This window comes from Filicampus tigris, chromosome 2, assembly GCF_054856515.1.
Source record: "Filicampus tigris isolate MCC_2025a chromosome 2, RoL_Ftig_1.0, whole genome shotgun sequence".
NCBI classification, from domain to species: domain Eukaryota; kingdom Metazoa; phylum Chordata; class Actinopteri; order Syngnathiformes; family Syngnathidae; genus Filicampus; species Filicampus tigris.
The window spans coordinates 1,933,372-1,955,592 of record NC_141218.1 but is presented as its reverse complement, the minus strand read 5'-3'; the positions used below and the strand labels follow the sequence as shown (position 1 = coordinate 1,955,592).

At 43.6% G+C, this 22,221-nt stretch overlaps 1 protein-coding gene across 1 annotated transcript in view; it reads left to right on the top strand.

The window, feature by feature from the left end:
• The window catches only part of arap2 (ArfGAP with RhoGAP domain, ankyrin repeat and PH domain 2), a 73,972-nt gene that overhangs the window by 4,461 nt on the left and 47,290 nt on the right, over positions 1-22,221 (top strand). Inside the window, exons 4-9 of the mRNA XM_086056765.1 lie at positions 4,059-4,135; positions 4,460-4,515; positions 5,753-6,070; positions 6,340-6,409; positions 14,367-14,487; positions 21,748-21,947. Of these exons, the coding sequence (XP_085912891.1) occupies positions 4,059-4,135; positions 4,460-4,515; positions 5,753-6,070; positions 6,340-6,409; positions 14,367-14,487; positions 21,748-21,947 (842 nt within the window). The remainder of the gene's footprint in view (positions 1-4,058; positions 4,136-4,459; positions 4,516-5,752; positions 6,071-6,339; positions 6,410-14,366; positions 14,488-21,747; positions 21,948-22,221) is intronic.

Genomic DNA, 22,221 nt, shown 5'->3' with positions numbered 1-22,221 from the left:
TTTTTTTGGTCCTCTTCCAGATGACGAGTTGACAAAGTAGGATTTACACCAATGGTTGAATGATTGCACCGCAGGCGAATGGTTGCTGGAGACAAGCGCTTGCAAGGGAGCGTGTTTAGTGTACAAGTCAAATGTGTCTTGTCCGTCTTTTCCCGAGCACTTGACCTGCAAAATTCCTTTGGAATTTTTCATTCATTATACAGTCATTAGTTTTTGTTTCTTTTTGACTTTTGTTTTTTTCAATTGGGTTCAGTTTGATTTGTTATTACAGCAGGTTTGTTTGTTTTGGTTTTTGGGAAAATCCCTTGTTTGTTTATTTTCTTTTGGTTTTAGCACCGTACCGGTATTTGTTTTATTAATATTATTTTTAGTCTATACTAAATAAAAGTATTTGTCATGTTCAAGATAGAAAAAAGTCACTAAATGTTGTTGAATAAAGAAAGGTAAACTGCAATTCTGGAAAAACGGTTTGCCCTTCCTTCTTCTGTACGACCGTCCAGCAATACCGAAATAAATGCATTTAAAATGAACCCCAAAAGCACATCCACAATATTAACATGAAAACAAAGGCCATTGTCACGATAACTAGGGTTCATTTTATAAAAGTAAGAAATAGTTTCAGTTTTTTTTTTTTAAAGCATTCTCATTTTTATTATATTTTGTGCACAAAATTTTTTTAATTTTTTTATTTTTCGGTTAGTTTTCATGAAGTATAATAACCTCGATACTGATTCATATCTGTCGCTAGGCCTCGTTTTCTCTCTGAACGCCACACGAAAGGCACTGGAGAGAAAAGTGAAGAAGGTTTGGGAGGGAGGGAGGGAGGGAGTAAGAGTAGATGGATGCAAAACAGGCGCAGATGACGCTAAAGAGGGAGCCCGGCTCTTCCCAGTGCTGGGAACCGCAAACTCACCTCCCCGAGTCGGATGTCTCCAGTCAGATGTTTCCGATCGCACGCACGCACGCACGCACACTTATATTTCTATGTATAGTGCTTATATACAAGTTGGCCCCATTCCCACAAGCAGCTGCTATAAATAGTTTGCCCTATGGAATTAAGTTAATTTGTGCAGAGTTCAGACTTTTGCAATACTTTGCAAGCCGCTGTACATTTTTATAGTGAACACCTGCTCTTCAATAATTGAAGCCTCCTTAAAAGGGCTTTGATCATCGCCTATAAATGACACAAGATGGTGGAAAAACTTGCTTGGACCAATTTATTGACTGTTAACTGTAACGGCACAGAGAGAATCGTCGGCCAAGCACGGGTATTATGCTTCATGAAAACAAAAGAAAGAACTAAAACTAAAATCGGAAAAAAACAAACAAACAGATTCCTTCACAAAAATAAAATAAAAACTAAAGTGCTTTAAAAAAAAATGACTGAAAGTCCATTTTCTGTTTATAAAACTAACTAGAACTACGAATATAGTGAAAATGTGAAAACTCGATCATCATATGGGAAATTACGGGGTTTTGTTATTCAATTCTTTCAGTGTTACTGTCCAGCCGTACGGAACAAAGTAGGTCGAACAGTTGTTTGGGAATTGTCGTTTACAATACTGAATGACTTTTTTTTTTTCTTGGACCCCACAAATTTGTCATATATAAAAACCAAACTATTACTTGAATCATTAAAAACTAAAATAAGATAAAGCATTTAAAAAAGCAACTCAGAAACAAGCTCTAAAAGCTCATTAAAGCAATTTGAATAAAAAAGGTTACAATGAAACATAAATGAAAAAGTATCACAAGTCCGCAACCAAGCATCAGCGCCATGCATCTAGCATGTACACGGCCATGACCCCATGTGACCTCAATGAAGGTATTGGCTATTTACAGCACTCAACACAAACAAAGCACCTTCACACGAGGTTGCTTGCATAATAGCGCAGATCAAGCGCGGGTATAAACGGACACTCTGACAATCACAAAAATGGAAACACGTGAACAGCGCTCGCTGAATGTTCACGTTGGGAAACAGACAACAGGACGGGGGTCTTCTTCGTTTGCCCAGATCCGAGGCTCCTTGGGGGTTCGGCGTTCTTGCTTTCATTAGCGTTGGCCTGCCGTCAGCTGGGCTGTCCCGAGTCATCGGCGCAGGCGCGATGCCAACTAACCGAGCTGCCGTAAAAACAGGAGCTAGCAACATTGCTAGCCAAATCAATAGCGACACCAACTCGGCGCCGATCGCCGCGTCCCCTCCCAGAATGCCGCTGAAGCGCGTTTGTCGTGCAGCCCATCACGACGACCGGCACGAGGATCCGGCCGGCCGTTTCGTCCGCTGGATGACGATCTCCATCCGTGCTGAGTGTGCACGGCGATCACGCAGCACCGCTGGCCCCTTCATAAAGCTGACGAAGCCCCGAACACGCCCTCCCGTCCGCTCCGCGGCAATTTCTTTGCAAAGCGTCATCCGGAAAGACATGAAGGCGTCACGGTGTTTGACCGTCCGTCCTTTTGTCTGCAGCATTGATGCGTCCAGAGGCCTTTTCGATCTTTTCCGCCATCTTTTTAGTCTGCGTGTGTGTGTAGCCTGCGGCGGCATCTTCTGTCCTGCGCCATCCTCGGGAGAAGCCGGCGTCATCTTTCACAGTGACAGGCTGCGGCCCACGCATGGTGGCCCTCGGGTCTCCAGACTAATAATGTCTGGCCACAGTCTCTTCTTCTCCTCCGCCTCCCCCGAACATAGAACCGCCGCCGACCGTCTCAGCAGAAGCAAACGCTGCACAGAGAAACGGACGGATGCTTTCAAATATAACATAGGAACGTGCAACTTGAAACGTTGCCCGACAATCACTGTAAAGCAATATTAAATCAAGTCTTTATTAAATGAAGGCCATTCAGCTGCAAGAAGTAGTCTTTAGTGAACTTTGTTTTGTTTTGCGTCCGCTGGGGAATCAACACAATAGGCAGAGATAACACGGAAAACCGCAATGTCTTTTTCAACTTCAGGGGTTCTTGTACAAACTGAAATGTGGACACTTGAAGGCAGACATATAAGCAGCTTCAAATAAATACAGCGAGCCAAATGTCGCTCAACGGTGTCAAAGTAGTATTTTCTCTTGCTCAAGAAATACTCAAGAAAAAGCAAAACGTATGTTACCCTAAAACTGCTCCGACAAGTACAGTTTATCGAAAAAGTTACTTGAAGCGGAAGTCAACGCAAACATTTTTTTTCTCAAGAATATGTTCTATGCAAGCCCACTAGTTGAAACAGGGCATTTTGATAAATGTTACGTTTGTGGAATAAGTGTTAATCCACTCGTTTTCAGCCGTTCTCTGGGGCGGCCATTTTGTCACTTCTGTCGACTGAAAATGACATCGCAACTGCTCGCAACGACCAATCACGGCTCAGATTCATAAAACGGGTCAGCCGTGATTGGTCGTTGTGAGCAGTTGTGATGTCATTTTCAGTCGACAGAAGACAAAATGGCCGCCCCCAGAGATGGCTAAAAACGAGTGCATTTTGCTGCTTATCTTCCAGAAACGCTAAATGAATCAGAATGCCTCGTTTCAACTAGTGGGCCTGCTGGGAACATATTCTTAAAAAAAAATATATGTTTGGGTTGACTTCCGCTTTAAGGAATTCTTACGGAGCAAATGCAGTGCTTGCCAACTCTGTTTCCACTAGCTAGCATTAGCTTGACGCTAGCTCGCATTTTTATGCTCTCAATACGTTTTCCCATAGCTTTGCTAACATTGTGAACTGACGAACAAAATGCAAAATTGCTAAAAAAAAAAAAAAAAATACAACTTAAATGTGTGTGTTTAAGATTAGATAGAGAATTTTTGACGAAGCCGGACAAGACATTTGTCACCGATCGCTGTTGTAGCTGACAGCATCAAACGCAGACAAAGTTAGGAGGAGAAAGTACAGCTCAATGTTTTCAAATGTTGTCATAAAAAGAATGACTCAGTTCAAGTTTGGTTACCTGAAAAGTCGACTTGCCGCCCCGATCTCAACAGAACGACTTCAAGACAATGAGGAATGATCTCGTCCTTCTTTCTGCACCCTGACAAAAGCACTCTTTTTTTGTGGTGTGCCTCCTTTTTAGCTCCACTTCACAGAACCTTGACGCCCATCGCTCCCTACGGAGAGACCTTCCTGTACAACAGCTCTCAAAGCATTCCGGTAAGACGCCGTCCACTCCCACCGGTGCGCCGTACGTAGCGGCTTACCAAAGAGGAACAGATGGGGTTTTTTTTTTTGTGGTTTTTTTTTCTGTCTCCCCTAAGATCTTGAACAACATCACAGGCCAAAGTGCCAACTCACAGCGTTAATGTTGTCACATGACAGAGTGGCGCTTTGCTTCTCCGTTGCCCAAGAGGTTAATAGAAATGTCAGCCGGCCTCTAAAGTGAGCGCCGCTTAACGCAACAACGCGATAATGGTGTCCGAGCAGAACGATGAACACTTTCTTTTCATTTGATGCTCATCTCCTCTGTGGCCCTTCCAGAACCAAGGTGGAAAAGAAGTGGCGCCAAAGGACACGTTGCAAAAGAAGAAGCAGAGGTACGGTCCGCTCTTCTAATCTTCTCTGGCTCTATTAATAGAAGCCTTCAGAAGAAAAAATAACTTCTGACCATGTTTGTGTTTTTTGTGGCAAACGTGTCTCCAAAGCGGCAGATCAGCTGAGAGAATTGTTTTGCGTAGTCAGTGTCGTCACAGTAACCATGCATACCAGAGCCAAAATGGAAGGTCATTTGACTTGAGGGACAGATTACAAATAGATTAGGAGCGATAAAAATAGATTTATTTCACAAGGCATTCGACGTTTAAGGACTTGTTCCGATGACATGTCTTTTTCTTACTGTTTTACTTACGTCCTACTTGCAAGACAGGGACGACTTTGTCTCAATTAGTAGGCATGAGTCTGAGCGTACAAAGATCACACGCGGGGTTGCACAAGGGTCCGTACTTGGACCACTTGTATTTAATAATCTACATGCTGCCCCTTTCTCAGATTATGGAGCGTCACAACCTTTCTTATCATACTTTTGCAGATGACGTGCAACTTTTCATTTCAGTGTTATCACATGCCCCTTACTTTCGTGAAATAAATGCAGTCATCAAATCAATGAGTGGATGGACCTGAATTTTCTCCAGATCAATCCAGAAAAGACAGAAGTGATGGTTTTTGGCCCCAAAAATGAAAGGTCCGAGATCAGCACTCACTTTAACTCTCTGTCGTTGCAGAAATGTTGGTGTAATTGTTGACTCAGACCTGAATTTTAACAACCACTTAAAAGCCATCAGTAAATCTGCCCATTGCCACCTGAAAGTCAAAGATCCAATGAAGGGTTTTCTGTCTCAAGCAGACACAGAATGCTTTTATTTTCAGTAGGCTAGATTACTGTAATGGTTCCTTTACAGGGCTTAAAACACCAGAAAACTGGACCACATCACACTGACTACGAAAACGCCGAAAACCTGAAGTCTCCTCAAACTGTCAGTTCATTGCAGCATACTCATGAATGGATCCTTGATCCTCTTATTTTAACGCGATTGTTGATTTGATCTAGACCGATGCTTGGTTTTAAACACTGCAATCGAATTATTTGAGATGATTTACTCCGATTTTTTTCACGTCTTAATATTTTGTTTCTCTTTCTGTCATGCTTTTAATGTTTGACGTAAAGCACTCTGAATTGTCTTGTACGTGAGATGTGCGGTTCAAATAAACATTGCCCTGCCCTGCCATGGCTGGCCTTTTGACTGGCACTACCAGCTCATTTTGTCCACTCCACAGATCCAAGGACAAGGACTCCCCTCCTGTTGCGGCGATCCCAGACCCTTACAAAGACGAATACTCGACGGTGGAAGAGTATGCCAGCTTTTTGCCAAGTTTGCCGCAAAGTCCGACAGAGTACGACACCGTCGGCCCAGCGGCCTCTGGGCCTGACTCTTGCTCTGCTTCCGGGATCACGGTGGACTGCGATCTCTACTCCCAGTCTTTTGGGACTCCTGGGGACCGTCTGCCTGATATTTCCCCGTACGCGTGCTTTTACGGCACTGCAGCACCTCACGTGCTGAAAATGGGCTGGCTGGACAAGCTTTCACCTCAAGGGTAGGTTGGGCCATGCACTCAACCCAACATGGGGTCAAAATTAGCCATAAGATACCCAAAAATGGGTAAGCGGGTTATCAGTATAGCTGCAGTTACAAATCATACTAATTCTATAACCAACATTTTCTAAAAATGTTACATTCATTTTACAAAGTACTTCAACTTTGTACACAACAAAACAATGTCCTAAATGAATTTCTTCAAAGCGCGCCACAGCTAGCTTCTCCTCCGACCGACGTCCGCCAGTGACCCTTTGGTTCTTTTTGCAGGAAGTGCGTCTTTCAACGGCGCTGGGTGCGCTTCAACGGCGAGACCCTGGCCTACTACAACAGCGACAAGGTAACGTTGAACACCCACCGGACGCTCCGGCTCAAAAGAAATCGATATGCCCAGTGCCCTTGGCCGCCTCATCATCGTTAGCGTTGCGAGCTACCGAACGGAGGAGGGCAAGGACAGAGTGACCTTAAGCCAAGCGTGGCGGACCGCAGCTCCCCACGCCCAGCCGGCCAGCCAGACGGGAAAAAAACATCCATGTTGCCACTTGACCAATTCTCTGAGAGCCAAAAAGGGGGGAGGGGGCAAATGAACACTCTTCTACCGAACTGAGTTTTTTTGAAACGTTAGCATTGACATAAGCAAAGCGGCATCTTTTGGCCAAACAACGCAATGGCCCCAGTCAGGTTCAGCTCCCTTTTTTGCCACAGCACATCACAATCGATGATGTGCGACCTGTCGGTTGGCGCCTCGTTAATCACTTGCTAATAACGGTCCTCTGTGTCGGCTCACGCGCCGTCACCCCGTCTGCCACTCCCGCTTCATTCCATCGCATCGGTCGCTTGTGCTATCAGGACACGCTTCGCCACAGGCCAAACGGGAATCATCAGGGTGGGCCAGCGACAGCGAGTCAGCACTTTTTAGACCGTTAGGTGGCGTTTTCTGTCTTGGGGCGATGAGTTGAGACAGTTGCCTTTGTGGATGTTTGTGTCCCAATTTTTCAGAGTACTTGACTTGTTGCGTGTCCACAACCAAAACTCTAATCATTCCCGTCTCAAATCAACTTGAAATGAATGGAAATGTTATTCATCGGTTCCAGACCTGATATTTAACACCTACCTAAAGAAATGCCATTTTTTTGTATCTAATGAAAGAAATACATTTTTTTTTTTTTGCATATTCTTCTACTATTATTTCTTTCAAGTTATTTAGTGTTAGTAGTAATACCAGTAGTAATAGTGTTAGTTGATGCACATTTAAGGCTGGACCTGATTGGCCAAAGTTATATAAAAGGATACGATTCCATATGAAAGTATTCATTTATGGCATGTCTTTGTGATATGCGTGTTACATGTGCCGTTATAACGATACCGATATTTTTTCGATATAATGCGCAGCCCTAGACTTAATAGAATGCAAGGAATTACCAATTTTGGACTTCTGATTTTTGTTCTTTAATTCGGTGGACATTGTGCTGCTCCTGTGTGTGCGCCTTAGACATTGGGGGCCAAAACAATAAAGGACATGTTTTCACATAGATTGATGAAGAATGTACATATGTCTGCTATTTAAAATTTTTTATAACTAGCTACTGCAATATGCTGGTTCCGTTAGCCTGTTAGCTCCATAGTGTTTTGCATTATGTGTTAGCATTAAGCTAACAGGATTTTGTAAAATGAGGTTAAGAGGTTTGGTTAAAACAACAGGCAACATGTAACTCTTTTTGTTTCTTGTTAGGTTTTATACTAGACAACTACAATGCAATACAACATTATAATTATAGCACATTTCACAACAGCTACAGCTGTAACAAAGCACTTTACATACAACAACAAAATAGCCATAATACACAACAAGTGAAAGCAATAATGAACAATTAATAATTGATAATTGACACAAAACACTACACCGGAAAACAGCCAAAAACTATTTTAACAACAACATAATAGTTGAACAATACTATGACCATATTCTGGTACACTATGTAACTGTATTTTTTGTCATAATCTTCCTGGTGGTATTTTTACAACCACTTGTCCGCTTTACTAACAGTGTCCTTGGTGTCTCCAGAATTTTAAAACATAACAGTTAAGTATCAGTCTCAGGTTGGATTAAAAGAACAAATAGTGTGATATTAATGCTAGCTCTGTTAGCCCATTGACTGTTTTACAGTATCTGTTAGCATTAAGCTAGCGGGCTTTTGCAAGACAAAGGTTTGTTTAAATACGCAACATGTAATTCTCTGTTTTACAGTAAACTTCAATATTTATAAGCAAATTGACACCCGCGCTATGTTGTTGTTTGCTTTGGTATTGCCAGTTTGAACTTTGTTTGATGATAAAAGAGAGAAGGCAGCAGGAAGAACAAAAAACCTCGCCACCAGTGCCTGTGAATATTCTCATTCATCCGGGTCATTTTTTTTCACCCTCGGACAAAACCAACCTTTATCGTACTCGAGTTCCTGACTCATTCGCTTTCCTGTCTCTCGGCAGCGTTTAACAAAGGCCAACCTGCCCGTTGGTAAGAAAGCGACGCGAGCGTCACGGTGCGCTCGTTGCTACACGGCTCCACACCGAAACATTGCCATGCTTGTCCTCGCTCAGAAACTTTTAACACCCGCAAACTCTCTTTTGTAGTGTGAAATCCTGCGGGATCTGTCAGCCCCAGACAGAACTAATCGCACTTAATCACAGTCGCAGCTTGAAAGGTCTCCGGTGATGTCATCATGGCGGGGTAGCCGAGGTGGCGTGGGAGAGGAGCCGGATCATCGGTCTCACTTGCTCCTGCGGGCTCGCCGTCTTGCATCCAATCCATCTCATCAATCGGCCCCTTTTCGCCCGATTTCGTCAAGACCCGGGGATTGGCTCGGGAGAATGCTCTGGGCCTTTAAATTGAGTCCCCTGGGTCCTGAGATGCCACGTCGGGCGTGTGTGTGTGTTTGTGTGTTTGCGTGTCCAAAGCCTTGCTTCAAGGGAACGAGGGAATGAAGTGAGGAGGATGGGGGCAGGGTTTTAGGATCGCGGATCAGTCTTTGCGGTGCGTCAGCCTGATGCAGCAAATCCCTCCATTGACACGTAGTGGAATGGCAGCTGACATGTTCTCTTACGTGCCAAATATGTACTTTTTCTTCCGCCACACCTGCAAGCAAGCGGGAGGGAAAATGGATGGCCGAATGGTAGGCGTGTCACAACAACGGTTTTAAATCGCTAAATCGGCTTTAGTTCAAAAGACTTGAGTAAATCAGCATTTACGGCGGCGCTGCTTGAGCCAGCAGCATGAATGGAAACAACATTGCAAATGACACTGCATTACAATGGACATTGTACCTTCCCTAAAAATGTCTTTTAGGACCAGGTATTTTTCCTCGGGATGGTTGTGTTTTATTGTAGTTTTACCTAGGAGAGTTATTATAGTGTTAGGATTTTTCATTTTAGTCCCTTTATTTTGTTATATGACTTTCATTTTTCAAACGTAGTTAGTTTTTAGAACAGCTCTGCTTGGTTTTATGAGGGGTTTTTTTTCTCTCAAAAATGCTTAATTTGACTTTTTATTCGTTCGTCTTTTTTATACAGGAGATTTGTCGAGTCACGAAAAGTATTTTGTCAGAAATTCTATATTAAAAAAATCACAGTCTCAGAAATGTATTGATGTATTGAAAATCATCCACAAAACAAATTCATATTTACATTTTGAATTTATGGAAGCAAATAATTGACGAAGAATGTTTTCACTCTAGTTGTAGTTTTAGTTTTTACTTTATTTCATTCACGTATAATATTTTTTCCATTATTGTTTGAGTTCTTTCCTTTGTTTTTGTGAACTAAATAACCTGCTCCTCCATTTTTAAAGGAATACCTACATGAGAGTGGCAAATTAAACAGAGCATCACTACCTTTGTATGGGCAGAATGTTTGATGCAACTCATTAACAGGTAGCCTGGGAGGTTACCGTATATCATGTGAAAAAAAAAATCCAGATTATTTATTCAATCTAATGCAATGCAGAGAGCAGCTTTGTGCGAAAAAAGAAGAAGTAAAAAATAGATTCGATTTTTTTTTTTTTTAAATCTTGATTTAATAGCTCACTGAGGGATTGTGGGTGAGCTTTTCATTGCCACCAGTTGGTGTCCTCATGCCTCCATTGCAAATGTGCTGAAACCGTTTTTTTTTTTTGTGCAGCCCCATCCCTCCTCCCTGCTTCTCTCTCCACATGGTGCCTCCATTGTTGTGTGCTTTAGCTCCAGCGCTCAGCCTTAATTGTTCCGTGAAGTTTACTGGCTTGTTTTTACTTTCTTTGTGGGGAAAAAAAAAAAAAAAAATCTGAGCCAAATGTGCAGGAAAAATCAGCCCCGCCCCTCCGTCGTACTCTCACGCCGGCTCTGCAGTGGAGAAGGAGGAGGTCAGTGTGAGGGGAAATAAGGATTTGGGGGGGCAGTCAGGTGAGTGTGCTATCTGAGAAAGAGATAGTTAGGCCTCATTGCTTTCTTTGTCCTCTTGAGGGTAGTCTGTATGTGCGCGCGCGCGTCTTTCGCCTGACCTCGTCTTTTCATCAGACTCTTCCCGCGAGTATTTATAGATGCGCAAGTCGCAATTAAACAACTCTCTCCTGCCTGACCCCCAAACTGGAATTAAGACAATTAATTACCGTTAAAGCATAGTGGTGGCGTAATGATCAGCCACTCAGCTCGTGTCTCCTTTTCTCCTTGAGTCATCTTTCTTTGGAGAGGACCTATTGTTTTATCACGCTTGGATACAAATACGTGTATGACACATTTCAATTGCATTTAACGTTTCCATTCATTTGAATGTTTTCCATTGAACACGAACAGGCCAATAAACTGAGTGTGCTGTGTATTTGCCAGTCAAATGTAATTGAAACACTAATGTAAACTATCGAACGAATGCAATGCGTTTTGGCATCAGTAGATCCACTGTGTTTAAAGTACTTAAATTGGAAGTAAACTCAAAACTTCTGTGTTCTATGTTCTATGCGGCCACGTTAGTGGCAGAATGCGATGAATTTTGCGTTTGTGGAATGTAAATGAAGCAGCAAAATGCAGCCGTTTTTAGCCGTCACCGGGGGCGGCCATTTTGCCACTGTCGACTGAAAACGACGTCAGGGTTGTTCAGCGTTCAGGTCACGAGCAATCACAGCTCAATTTGCGAACATCACACGAGCAAACTCGGAAAGCAGGTGTGAAACCGTGGCAAGAAATGCGCTAGCGTGACAATATCGTTGGTTGTCTGTTCTTAGAAGACCAAAACATTTATGTACTGTATAGTAAATGATAATACAGTAATTCTGTGCTTGTGAAAACATTTACAAGCGGGCTTTTGCAAGACAAACTTATGTGGTTTGGTTAAATACGCAACTAGCCCCTTGACTGTTTTACAGGATGTGTTAGCATTAAGCCAGCGGGCGTTTGCAAGACAAAGGTTTGGTTAAATACGCAACATGTAACTGTGTTTTACAGTAAACGTCAATATTGATAAACAATTTGACACCCGCGCTATGTTGTTGTTTGTTTTGGTATTGCCAGTTTGAACTTTGTTTGATGATAAAAGAGAGAAGGCAGCAGGAAGAACAACAACCTCGCCACCAGTGCCTGTGACTATTCTCATTCATCCGGGTCTTTTTTTTCACCCTCGGACAATACCAACCTTTATCGTACTCGGGTTCCTGACTCATTCGCTTTCCTGTCTCTCGGCAGCGTTTAACAAAGGCTGCCCGTTGGTAAGAAAGCGGCGCGAGCGTCACGGTGCGCTCGTTGCTACGCGGATCCACGCCGAAACATTGCCATGCTTGTCCTCGCCCAGAAACTTTTAACACCCGAAAACTCAGCCCCAGACAGAACTAATGGCAATATCGTTGGTTGTCTGTTCTTAGAAGACCAAAACGTGTATGTACTGTATAGTAAATGATAATAATTCTGTGTTTGTGAAAACAATTAATGGGAAGCGGACCTTGAAAAAAAATAATCCCATATTTGATCTCAGTTGCAAAATTGTGTGAAAAAACAATTGCAATGACTTTGTTTTTCAAAGTGGTTCAGTTTGAGTGAGCAGTCCACCCGATTGAGGACAAGACTACTGAAAACGGATGAATGCTGGTGCTAATGTTAGCATCCCGCTTTTAGTGTGAGCGCCCCGCAGCCAACTCCATTTGATGGAGTCTTTCCTCAGATTCTGCGTTTTTTGCGCGATCTCTCCTCGGATCTCCCATTTTCTTTCCCTCGGTCCTCCTTGGCCTCTCACACGGACCTAATTTCTCTGGTTCTCCCCCTCTTGACTGCGCCGGGTGATATTTTTGGCTGCTTGAATTTTGTTCTCCTTCTGTGGGCGGCAAGGTCACCCGGCTTAATTAAAGAATGCCAAGAGGGAGTCACAAGTTCACCCCCTCCCTTTCCGTATTTCCTCCCATATACCACAGTGTGCAGCAAACAAAATGACGCCTTTTTTGTTTGGTATGTCGCAACGCTAATGACACTATGAGCATGAATAATGCAATGTCTGCCTTATTTTTCTTCTCACGAGCCAGTGATTTTCACACCGCTAGAGTAACATAATGCACGTCCCTCTTAGGAGAACATTGGCTTTTTTCCCCTGACACCCTAAGGGCATTTCTTTGTCGCATCAGGCTGAGAATGCTGATTCGAATCGATGCCCCGGTATTGAGGTTTCTCGTTCACGCCGCCGATGACCCGCCGCAAAGTGTCGCGCGTCCTCGCTTGTTTGGATGCCTTCATAGGGAGAAAAACACAGAACAGTACTGCAAATTCCACTTTAGCCATGTGGCGCCCCCACGTTTTTTGCTCAATTGTGCAAAGAAGGCTGAAAAGAAAGTAGATTGCAGTGAGACAGTTATTTGTTATTATTCTTCCATAAATTTGGGGCTTCAATCATGCTGGGAAAATTCACCACTTGTGAGCCATGTATCCTGAAAAAAAACAAAAAATCTGTGCGTCATGTAGAGGACCCAAACACTATCCCCAAAACTCATTCAATGCCACCCACTGGACAGTTTGAAAGAATTATCCCCCGGACACCAGTTTGATCAATCGACAACAAATTTGATGGTCATGTCTATCAGAAGAGGACACACAAAAAAGTCTTAAGGAACCATGCACAAAAGTGAACAGGAAGTCAGTTGTTTTTAATTGAAGCAGCCGTTTTGGGTGGGAATTCCATGAAAAAGGGTCTGGAAAATGATCATAAAAAAAAAAACAGTCACCCGTTTCAACAATCAACACAAAATTTGGTGGATAGGTCTATCATAATAGGAGACATGAAAAAGTCTCAAGGACCCATGCCAAAAAGTGAACAGGAAGTCAGCCATTTGAAATTGAAACAGACATTTTGTGAGTAAATTCCAGGAAAATGGGACCTGAAACTTGATTTTTTACAAAATGAACAACAACAGTCATCAGTTTCAACGATCAACACAAAATTTGGTGGACTTGTCGATCATAGCAAGACGCATGAAAAAGTCTCAAGGGCCAATGCACATAATTGCAGAAGTCAGCCATTTTAAATTGAAGCAGACCATTTGAGAGCAATTTGCATGAAAAGGCGGCCTGGAAATTTAGAAAAAATTAACCCCCCCCCCAACCTCACTTTCACCGATGGACGTCTACCCTAAGAGAAGTCATGAAAAAGTCTCAAGGATCCATGCTCAACAGTGAACAGGAAGTCAGCCATTTTGGTTTGAAGCTGGGTTTTTGGGTGAATTCCAGGCCTTGTTCTTTGCCAAACCTCCTCTTCGGGAATTTGTCCAAATGAGCTGCAGTTGGACGAAGGTCCACAGGACAGATGTGCCATATAATTTCTTTGTGCTTATGCTGTCTAACATGGGCTATTTTAGTTCAATTGTCTTCTTATCCTGGGCTGGAGGTTTCTGAACATTTTTTAAAAAATCAGCTTGGCTAATAAAGTCATCTTTCTCTGGCAGCAGGTTTTGATTCAAGCGCTTCTCATCCAGGAGCTGGGCGCCTTTCATCAGCGTTATTGCCTGAGAGGCAAACGGGGACGGCATTTGTGTAAATAAATAGGATGCCTGCCGTATTGATGGTTTATGGCTCCAGTTTGATGAGGATATCCGTCAGCCGCGCTTCCAAATCGAATCTGATTCCAAACCAACAACAATGCAGCCGAGAATTACACACCCATTGATGCAAAGTATGCTCTGGCCAAAAAAAAAAAAAAAAAAGTAATTCCGACTAGCTGGAGACAAGATCATGTGGTTACAATTTGCGTCGTTTGCTTAAATTTGTGAAGTTGTTGGTGTGTTCTGCTTCTGTGTCCAGGAAATGTACTCCAAAGGGATGATTGCGGCCACTGCCATCCGACAGGTGCGGCCTTTAGGGGACAACAAGTTTGAGGTCATCACCTCGCTTCGGACCTTCATATTCCGAGCCGAGAAAGAAGGTACGTACTACTGCTTTCTCCTATCTTCGCCTGGGAAATAGTTTAGGGTTGTTTATAAGGAGATTGAGATCAAGAAATGAATGCTTACAAATGTGACGTCATCATCTGCAGGGAGGGGGGGGGTTGTCGATCTTGGTGTTTGTCAATTATGTCTACCGTCAAACTAGGGACTTCTTGAGTACCACGGTACGGTATATGCTAACTCGCCACCTGGAGTGTTCCGGATGTTAAAAAAACAAATATATATATATATATATATATATATATATATATATATATATATATATATATATATATATATATGCATCCATAGACATTGGATGAATATATATATATATATATATATATATATATATATATATATATATATATATGCATCCATAGACATTGGATGAGATTCCCTTTTGGACCATTAGCTTTTCAAATTCAGTTAGCGTTAATTAGTTATTAAAGGGGTTTTGCCAGCCTTTATTAGTTTTTATTGCGACATAAAAAACGGGCACAATAAGTAGTGTGTAATAAAACCTTAAAGGATGCCATTTCAATGAATGCATTCAAATTGAACAGATGAGCAACCATCCACAAATCAGAGCCAAAATGAATAGCTTTCAAATCGACCCAAAATGCTTTTGCCCGAAATAAATGAACACAGACCAAAACAATGGACATTTTCTCTGTCATTGTAGTTTTTTTGTCAGCAGACAGTGCGGTTTCAATTATTATTTTTTCTCTTCTCCCAACTTGTTCGTATTATGCTCAAGGAAAGACTTTTCCCACCATTTACGTTGTTGATTTTGGTTCATTCTAATGACCTCGTGAGGGCGGCGTCTCCTTCGCCGGGATGGGAGGGCAACCGTGCGCCAAGGTGGCCCCACTTTTGGAGGGCTTGCGTTGAAAAGGCAACGCGAGAATGCGAGCGAGCCACAGACAGATCCGGCGGCCTCATCCTCCTCATGCATCTTTAAAGGAGCCCGCTCGCCTTGGAGCCGAGACTCATCAATCTTTGGGGAGCGCCCCAGAAGCAGGAAGACCCGAGGAGGCTGATGGAAAACGAGGGAGTTAGTGGAGCGGAGTTAAGGGGCTGCTGAACATGAAGAGCCCGCCGGCCAGAGGAAGTGCAGGAATAATAACGGGGGGGGGTGTCCACGTAACCAAGAGGCAAAGGCGACCACGGCCGAGAAAGGGCAAAGCAAGTCGTGATTCTTTGGCTGTCACCTATCAGAGTGTGCCGCATGAAGCAACACAATGCAAGGCCACCGCAAAATCGGCTTTCATCACACGCTAAGGCCTTGTCTACACGTAGCCGGGGGTTTTTAACAGCCGTATATACCCTCCCCGCCTGCGTTGGAATACACATTAAAATAAAAACGCATCCACACGCCGCCGCAGAAGTGCGTTTTCAAACGCACGCCAAGCCTCTAGGCGGCAGTAGTTAGCCAAATACTGTCCATTCCGAAGGAACTTCTGTCCTTTGAGTCACTTCTACGAAAGCAAAAACACGGCGCCAAACTCGTTCGGGAGAACCGACAAAAGGTCCGAATTGCTTTCAAACCTTTCACCGAGAAGCAGTGGCTGGTTGCGGACAAATAAGTAAGCAAAAAGCGCATCGAGAATGGCTATAACTAAGGCAGCGCCGCGAGAGTCCATGTTGACTCTAATGAAAGTGACGTCAAAGCATTGTTGTCGCGCGGTGACGACGTAAATCTCCGGCTATACCCGTCCAGACAAAAACGCGGATCAGGAGATATCCGGATACTGCGGCCGGAGTTTTGCGTTTTCCCTGAAAAAACTCCGGGGACGTGTGGATGATAGGGCTAACGGCAGGCTTATATCCGTCGTTTTCCAAAAACCCGGCTACGTGTAGACAGGGCCTAAGAGAGAGAAAAAAATTGCTAATTCATGATGCCGTCTTTGTTGAAAATGGTCGAATGCGGCCACCTTTAGTTGTTGCCAAAAGCCAAGGACTGTGGTTGTGTCAATTTCACAACCTTTTTTCCAAAGGTCTTTGAGCCATGAGTGCTACCATTAGCTGACTCAGCACTCTAGTCGGCGGGAATGAATGTGTATGCCGTTACCTTCGTGGCTGACAGGCCAGTGCACTAACTCAGCGTGACAGCGATTCCCTTTCTAACAAAACGGGCCTACTCCAATGTCTCCAAGCTAGCTACTTCCACTGGTTGTTGTCTAAAACGCATTCCCCTTGAAAGGAGACAAAGCAGGGATTTCAAGTCGGCAAGTTGATATGTTCCACCCCAAAAAAATGCTTTTCCGTTATATGTCCCTCCAGCCACTCGCGGGTGCAACTCGCCGTCTTGTCAGTTGGCTTGCATTGGCGTTTGTGTCGGACGATTAGCGTCAAGTGTCGTAGTCCACGCTCTCAAGTGGTGAGTCTTTTGTTTCCCGACTTGCTCTTTTCTTTCTTGCCTTTTTGGGGCGCGGCTCATTTTGTAGGTCGATTTGCCCCAGTGCCTTGTCTGCCTCATTTGGTTTTGGAAATAAATTCTTCCGGTTGAAGATTGACCCGGCTTTACGTCCCTGCATTCGGGTCCACCTTTTTGTCACCATCTCCAAAACCTCAGGACAAAAACAAACTGAAAGACACTTTCCAAAGTATCCTAGAGAGCCTGTTCTTTCTCTCTTGTTGTCAAGAAATTGGAGACTTTCATATGACATTACTTTGGGAAATGAAATGAAGACTCGCTTGCACAGTTAGCAAAAAAAAAAAAAAAAAACAGAAGCTGTTCGTCACTCCCTGTTGAAATTTCCTTTCAAACTGAAACATAAAACAAAGGAGATTGAATGTAGCATTGCGTATTTGAAACCGAAATGTTCATCCGAACCAAATGTATAGACACAAGTCTGGTAGCTTAATGCTAATGTATAATGCAAACCATCGTAGAGGGGCTAAGAGAAATGAGCACAAGATGTTCAAACACGCGCTACTTTCAAAGACAAAGTTTGTCCGTTTGAAGAGCAAAATGTTTGAGCAAAGCGTGTACTGTAGTCCAACATTCCTCGCAGGCATGTATTCCCTTGGCTTGCTAGCGAGAACGGCAACTCTCAATCCAGACTTGCCTGCGTACTGTAAAAGCCCATCAAAGTTTCATCTATGATTTTGGCATGGGCGAACAGGCGTCTGCAAATGAATTTGGCTGAGGTTTCGCGGGACCGTTCGGTGCGCGCGGCAAACAAGCAAATGTACTCCAAAAGCCGAGCACCGGAGCGTGCGAATGCTAACGCGGCGCTGGCCCGCGTCCGCCGCTTCCTTCCTTTCTCGGATTGACAGCGAAGGGGGAGGGAGAGGAAAGCCTTGAATAAAACAAGAGGCAAACAGTTGAGAGCGGGACAGGTAATGCAAGTCGGAACGCGGCGGCAAAGCCTGCCGACGTAAAGAGCGGCCAAGAACGGAGGAGGCCATTCATTATGGATGCGCCCCAATTGGAAGTTGGGAGCAAGTTGGGAGGCGCCGTCTCGGTGTCAAGCCGGGGGACGCCGCACGTCTGCCCCCAGCGTGTCGGCAAGCTAATTAAGGTCAGCGGGAGACAATGTCAGCCCCGCGAGATGATTGACGGCCTGCCTGTCACTCGGCCGAGGGCGCGCCAGCGGGTCGCCCGTCAAAGACGTTGCACGCAACGAGCTACGTTTGCTAACGTGGCCGGGGTCGCTCCCGGCACAATTGGGGCTCAACTATTCATCCGATTGAAAGTGACAACACAAGGTAGTAGAACGCAATTTGGAGGGGGAAAAAACTTCAATGTAAAAGGCTAACACATTTATGGATTTGTTGAAAAAATAATCGCATATTCAATCGTAATATTGAGCAGCGAAAGAAAAAATCCTTCATCCCTCATTGGAATCTTTCATTCGGTTTTGTTTTTGTCAATTTCTATTTTTTGACCTCCACTTTCCATAAGTATCAGTGCCCATGTTTCATCCTTGCCCGTTTTCAATTGGCAAATCATTTGAAAGCCAAAAAGCGTCTCACTGATTTGTCTGTTTCCAACGTCATCTCATTTCAGATTGAGAATCAGGTCGGGAAATACGCAGCTGAAAAAGTGACTTTGAGTCGAATCTTGAATTTGAGTTTCCTTGACCCTGAGGTTTGGTGACAGCCACAGCAAAGATACGTTCGCTGCCGCACTAAAGTCAAGTCAACCCCGACGTATACTTGTACATTTATGTATTCTTGCGCAATGTTGGAAAAGACAATGAAAAAACAAGAGTTCGCCCAAATGTGTTGGTCCATATGTTGAGTTCCACGTGAAAACGCTGTGAATGGACAGAGTGTGGCCAAAGCAATTGTCATTTCTTGCGCATCACAGTCACCTTTTGTTCCTTAAGCCCGGGCGTGTCCAAACTACGGCCTGGGGGCCATTTGCGGCCTGTCGTCCATTTTTTATTTTTTTTTTAAACATCCCATAGCAGATACAAAAAAACCCCCAAAACTTTAACATGGCCTCAACTACTACAAAAAAATGACTTGTGGAGTTTTTCTAACCAGGCAAAGAAACAATTTTGTAATGAAACTGCATTGTCTGACATTTTTGGGGGGAATGTGTGAGCTGTTTGCACCAATTGGAAAAATTGACATTTTTTTCCAAAATGTTTTCTTTTGGCTCTCTGCTATCTGTGACAAAGTCTGATTTGTGAACATATCACATTATTGATGAATTAAACTCGCCAAGGAAACGCTGCTACAGAAATGCTCATCTTATTTTAGATGAGTCTTGTGCTGGTTCTGAATGTGAAGTTCTGCTCAGGCCAGGGGCGCACCTATTCTAGTCAGATATGGGGCAGCAGTCCACCCCAAAATCATGAACATTCCAAAACTATTTGCCTTTTACAGAAACTTAAAGATAAAATCTTCAAATCGCTTGATTGATTGGTTTTAGCATGTTCAATAAAGTCGGAGGATGACAAAGTGGCCCTTTCATCCTCTGTTTATTTTTCTGTATGCGGGCCCTCGTACTCAAAAGTTTGGCCACCCCTGCGGTTTAGGCACAACTAGTCATTTTCAGAGTGCAGCGCTCACGCTTGTGCCATTCGAAAGAATCGCTGCCTGTTAATATATCGATTAAAGATCATTGTGGCGATATTGGCCTATGCAATATGCATATCGCCAAGACAATATGCATAGACAATATTTTCTTTTGGAATTGTTTGCTTTTATCTGACTTTGACCATACAGATGCAAAGTTAAAATGCGCATTGCCACCCAAAAGTTGGACATAATCGAGGGAATTACAATGAATTAGCTTTGAGCTTGCTTGCTTTATTTTGCCACATGAAAAAAAAAAAAAAACTTCACGCATGTTAATATCGTAATGCTATAGTCGACATGTTTTTCCAATATCGTGCAGCCTTACAGTTCGGATGTATTGAACTTTAAGAATTTATTTTGGGGTGTAGTTTTAGTCAGAGCTCTAAAATTAAAATCTGAAAACTTTGGCATTTTGTTTCATTGTGTTCGATATTAAATTAAATTTTCACTTGAATTTTTTTTGATTTTCAGTTGCCAGTTGAAAGTGATATTAAAAAAAAAATTAGCCAAAAGGTGAAAGGTCTTCTCCAACCAAGAAGAGTCCGGTTACCTCGATTCATATTTTGTCAATTAGTTTCCGGATGTGTGCATGCGGCACACCAACAAATGCCAATGCAGCTCTGCTTACCTTTTGGCTTTGACATGATAGTGTGTTGAAAGTGGCGGAACGTCGCCCCGGCCTAGCTTCTCAAGTCAATTAGCCATTTTACTTTTTTTTTTTTTTTTTTTTTTGCCTCGCCTCTTCTTCCGCGCCGGCATTAACCAATTGCCACAGCGGGCGGCGGCTGTCGCGGCCCCCGTGGGGCGTGTGTGTGTGTTTACCCGTGTTGTGAGTACATCAATCCGTTTATACATTTACATCGCTTCTTGGATGGTGGGATTCAAAAGCACCCGCTCCTTAGCATGAAATATTCAGTTGCTCAACGAGGACAGCCTGAGTTTTGGTTCGCAAGGTTGTCTTGCGTGCGCTCTCCTTTCCGACTCCATTTGCGCTTCCTCGGCGCTGCGCGTTCACGCGAGTGCTTTGTCTCTTTGCAGTGCGACGACAGGACAAGGCGTCAAATTCACATCGACAAAGTTGAAGAGCTAAAGCCGCCGACTGCTGTGCTTTGAATTTGGCATCTTACTTGTTTCCATCACACTTGTTTGGTAGAATTTTGTGACCTTGTCGGAGTGAACGCTCAAAGAGGAAGTCAATCCAAACCTTTTTTTTTTTTTTTTTTCAAGAATATGTTCTATGCAGCCCCACTAGTCTAAACACGGCATTTTGATTTCAATTGCCTTTGTGGAATATGAGCTAAGACGCAAATTCCAGCCGTTTTCATTCATCTCGGGGGGGGGGGGGCGGCGGCCATTTTGCCAGGCACGACCAATCACGGCTCACCTGTTTTCTGGAGCTGAGCCGCGATTGGTCGTGAGCAACTGTGATGTCATTTTCAGTCCACAGCAAGTGGCAAAATGGCCGCCCCCTGAGATGAATGAAAACGGCTGGCTTTTGTTGCTTTATTGGTATTCTACAAAAGTAATATTAATCAGAATGCCGTGTTTGGACTAGTGAAGGCGCATAGAACATATTGCAAAGACATTTTTGGGGTTGACTTGCGCTTGAAAAAATGACAAGTCAAAGTGTTCAGTCACTTAACAAATGAAACTGAAGTAGGTAGCTTCCTCGTTTGGCTTTTTTTTTAGCGCAAGTTTAACCTATAAGAATAAAAACATTCATGGATAATAAATCTGATATTGTCATACAGATTGATTGATTGCTTGTTTGTTCAAAAAATACATTGGAAGAGGACCTTAAGAGAAATGATGGCATATTAAATCGCAATTGCTATATTGAGGGGGGGAAATAATGCTGTTAGGTTCTTTTTCCCAAATCCAATCCAATTGACTCAACCCGACTGGACGGCGATGACGTTTCATTTGATTTTAATTAACGTTTGCGCTTGCTCTAATTTGTGCTGCAAAAATTAGCTGGAGGCTTTCAAATCTCCGTTAAGCAGCTTTCAAGGATATTATTTGCTCGGTTTATCCTGTCCAACTCATTGGCTTTCATACTCGGAGCATGCCGCAGACACTGAAAGCGATGCAAAAAATACATTCCCCCCCCACCCCCCCCCCCCACCCCCATCAAAAAAGAAAGGATGAATGGCGTTTAATCTTTCTTTGTCTGAATGTGTTTTCTTGATTCTCGACTCCCTGTGGCGCGGCGTCGGCAGGGGAGCGCCGCGAGTGGATGGAGAGCCTTCAGGGGGCGGCGCGGCCCGCCGCCGCCGCCGTCGGCTCCCGGACGCGCCGCAACCTGCGCCGCTGCCGCTCCTCCGGCATCAAGCGCGGCACGCTGGAGGTGCGCGCCTACAAAGGCAGACTCTTGGTGTCCCTGGCGGCCAGCAAAGTCAGACTCTGCAAATCACAACAGGTACACCGCCGCAGGGGCGGAGCCAGAACGTGGCTAATGGGTGGGCCTGGAAAAATCTGGGTGGGCCTGAATATTTCTCTCACTGAGCACAATCTTCATGTCCTGACATATCGTATATTCAAAGTGAATATGAAGTTCTGATCTTCCTCAAACAACCACAAATATGCCATTCTTAATATTCAATACAATAAAAAACACAACAAAACACAAATTCAAAAATAATGTCATCATTTACAAAAAAATGTAAAAGTATATATTTTTTCATGAATCTCAC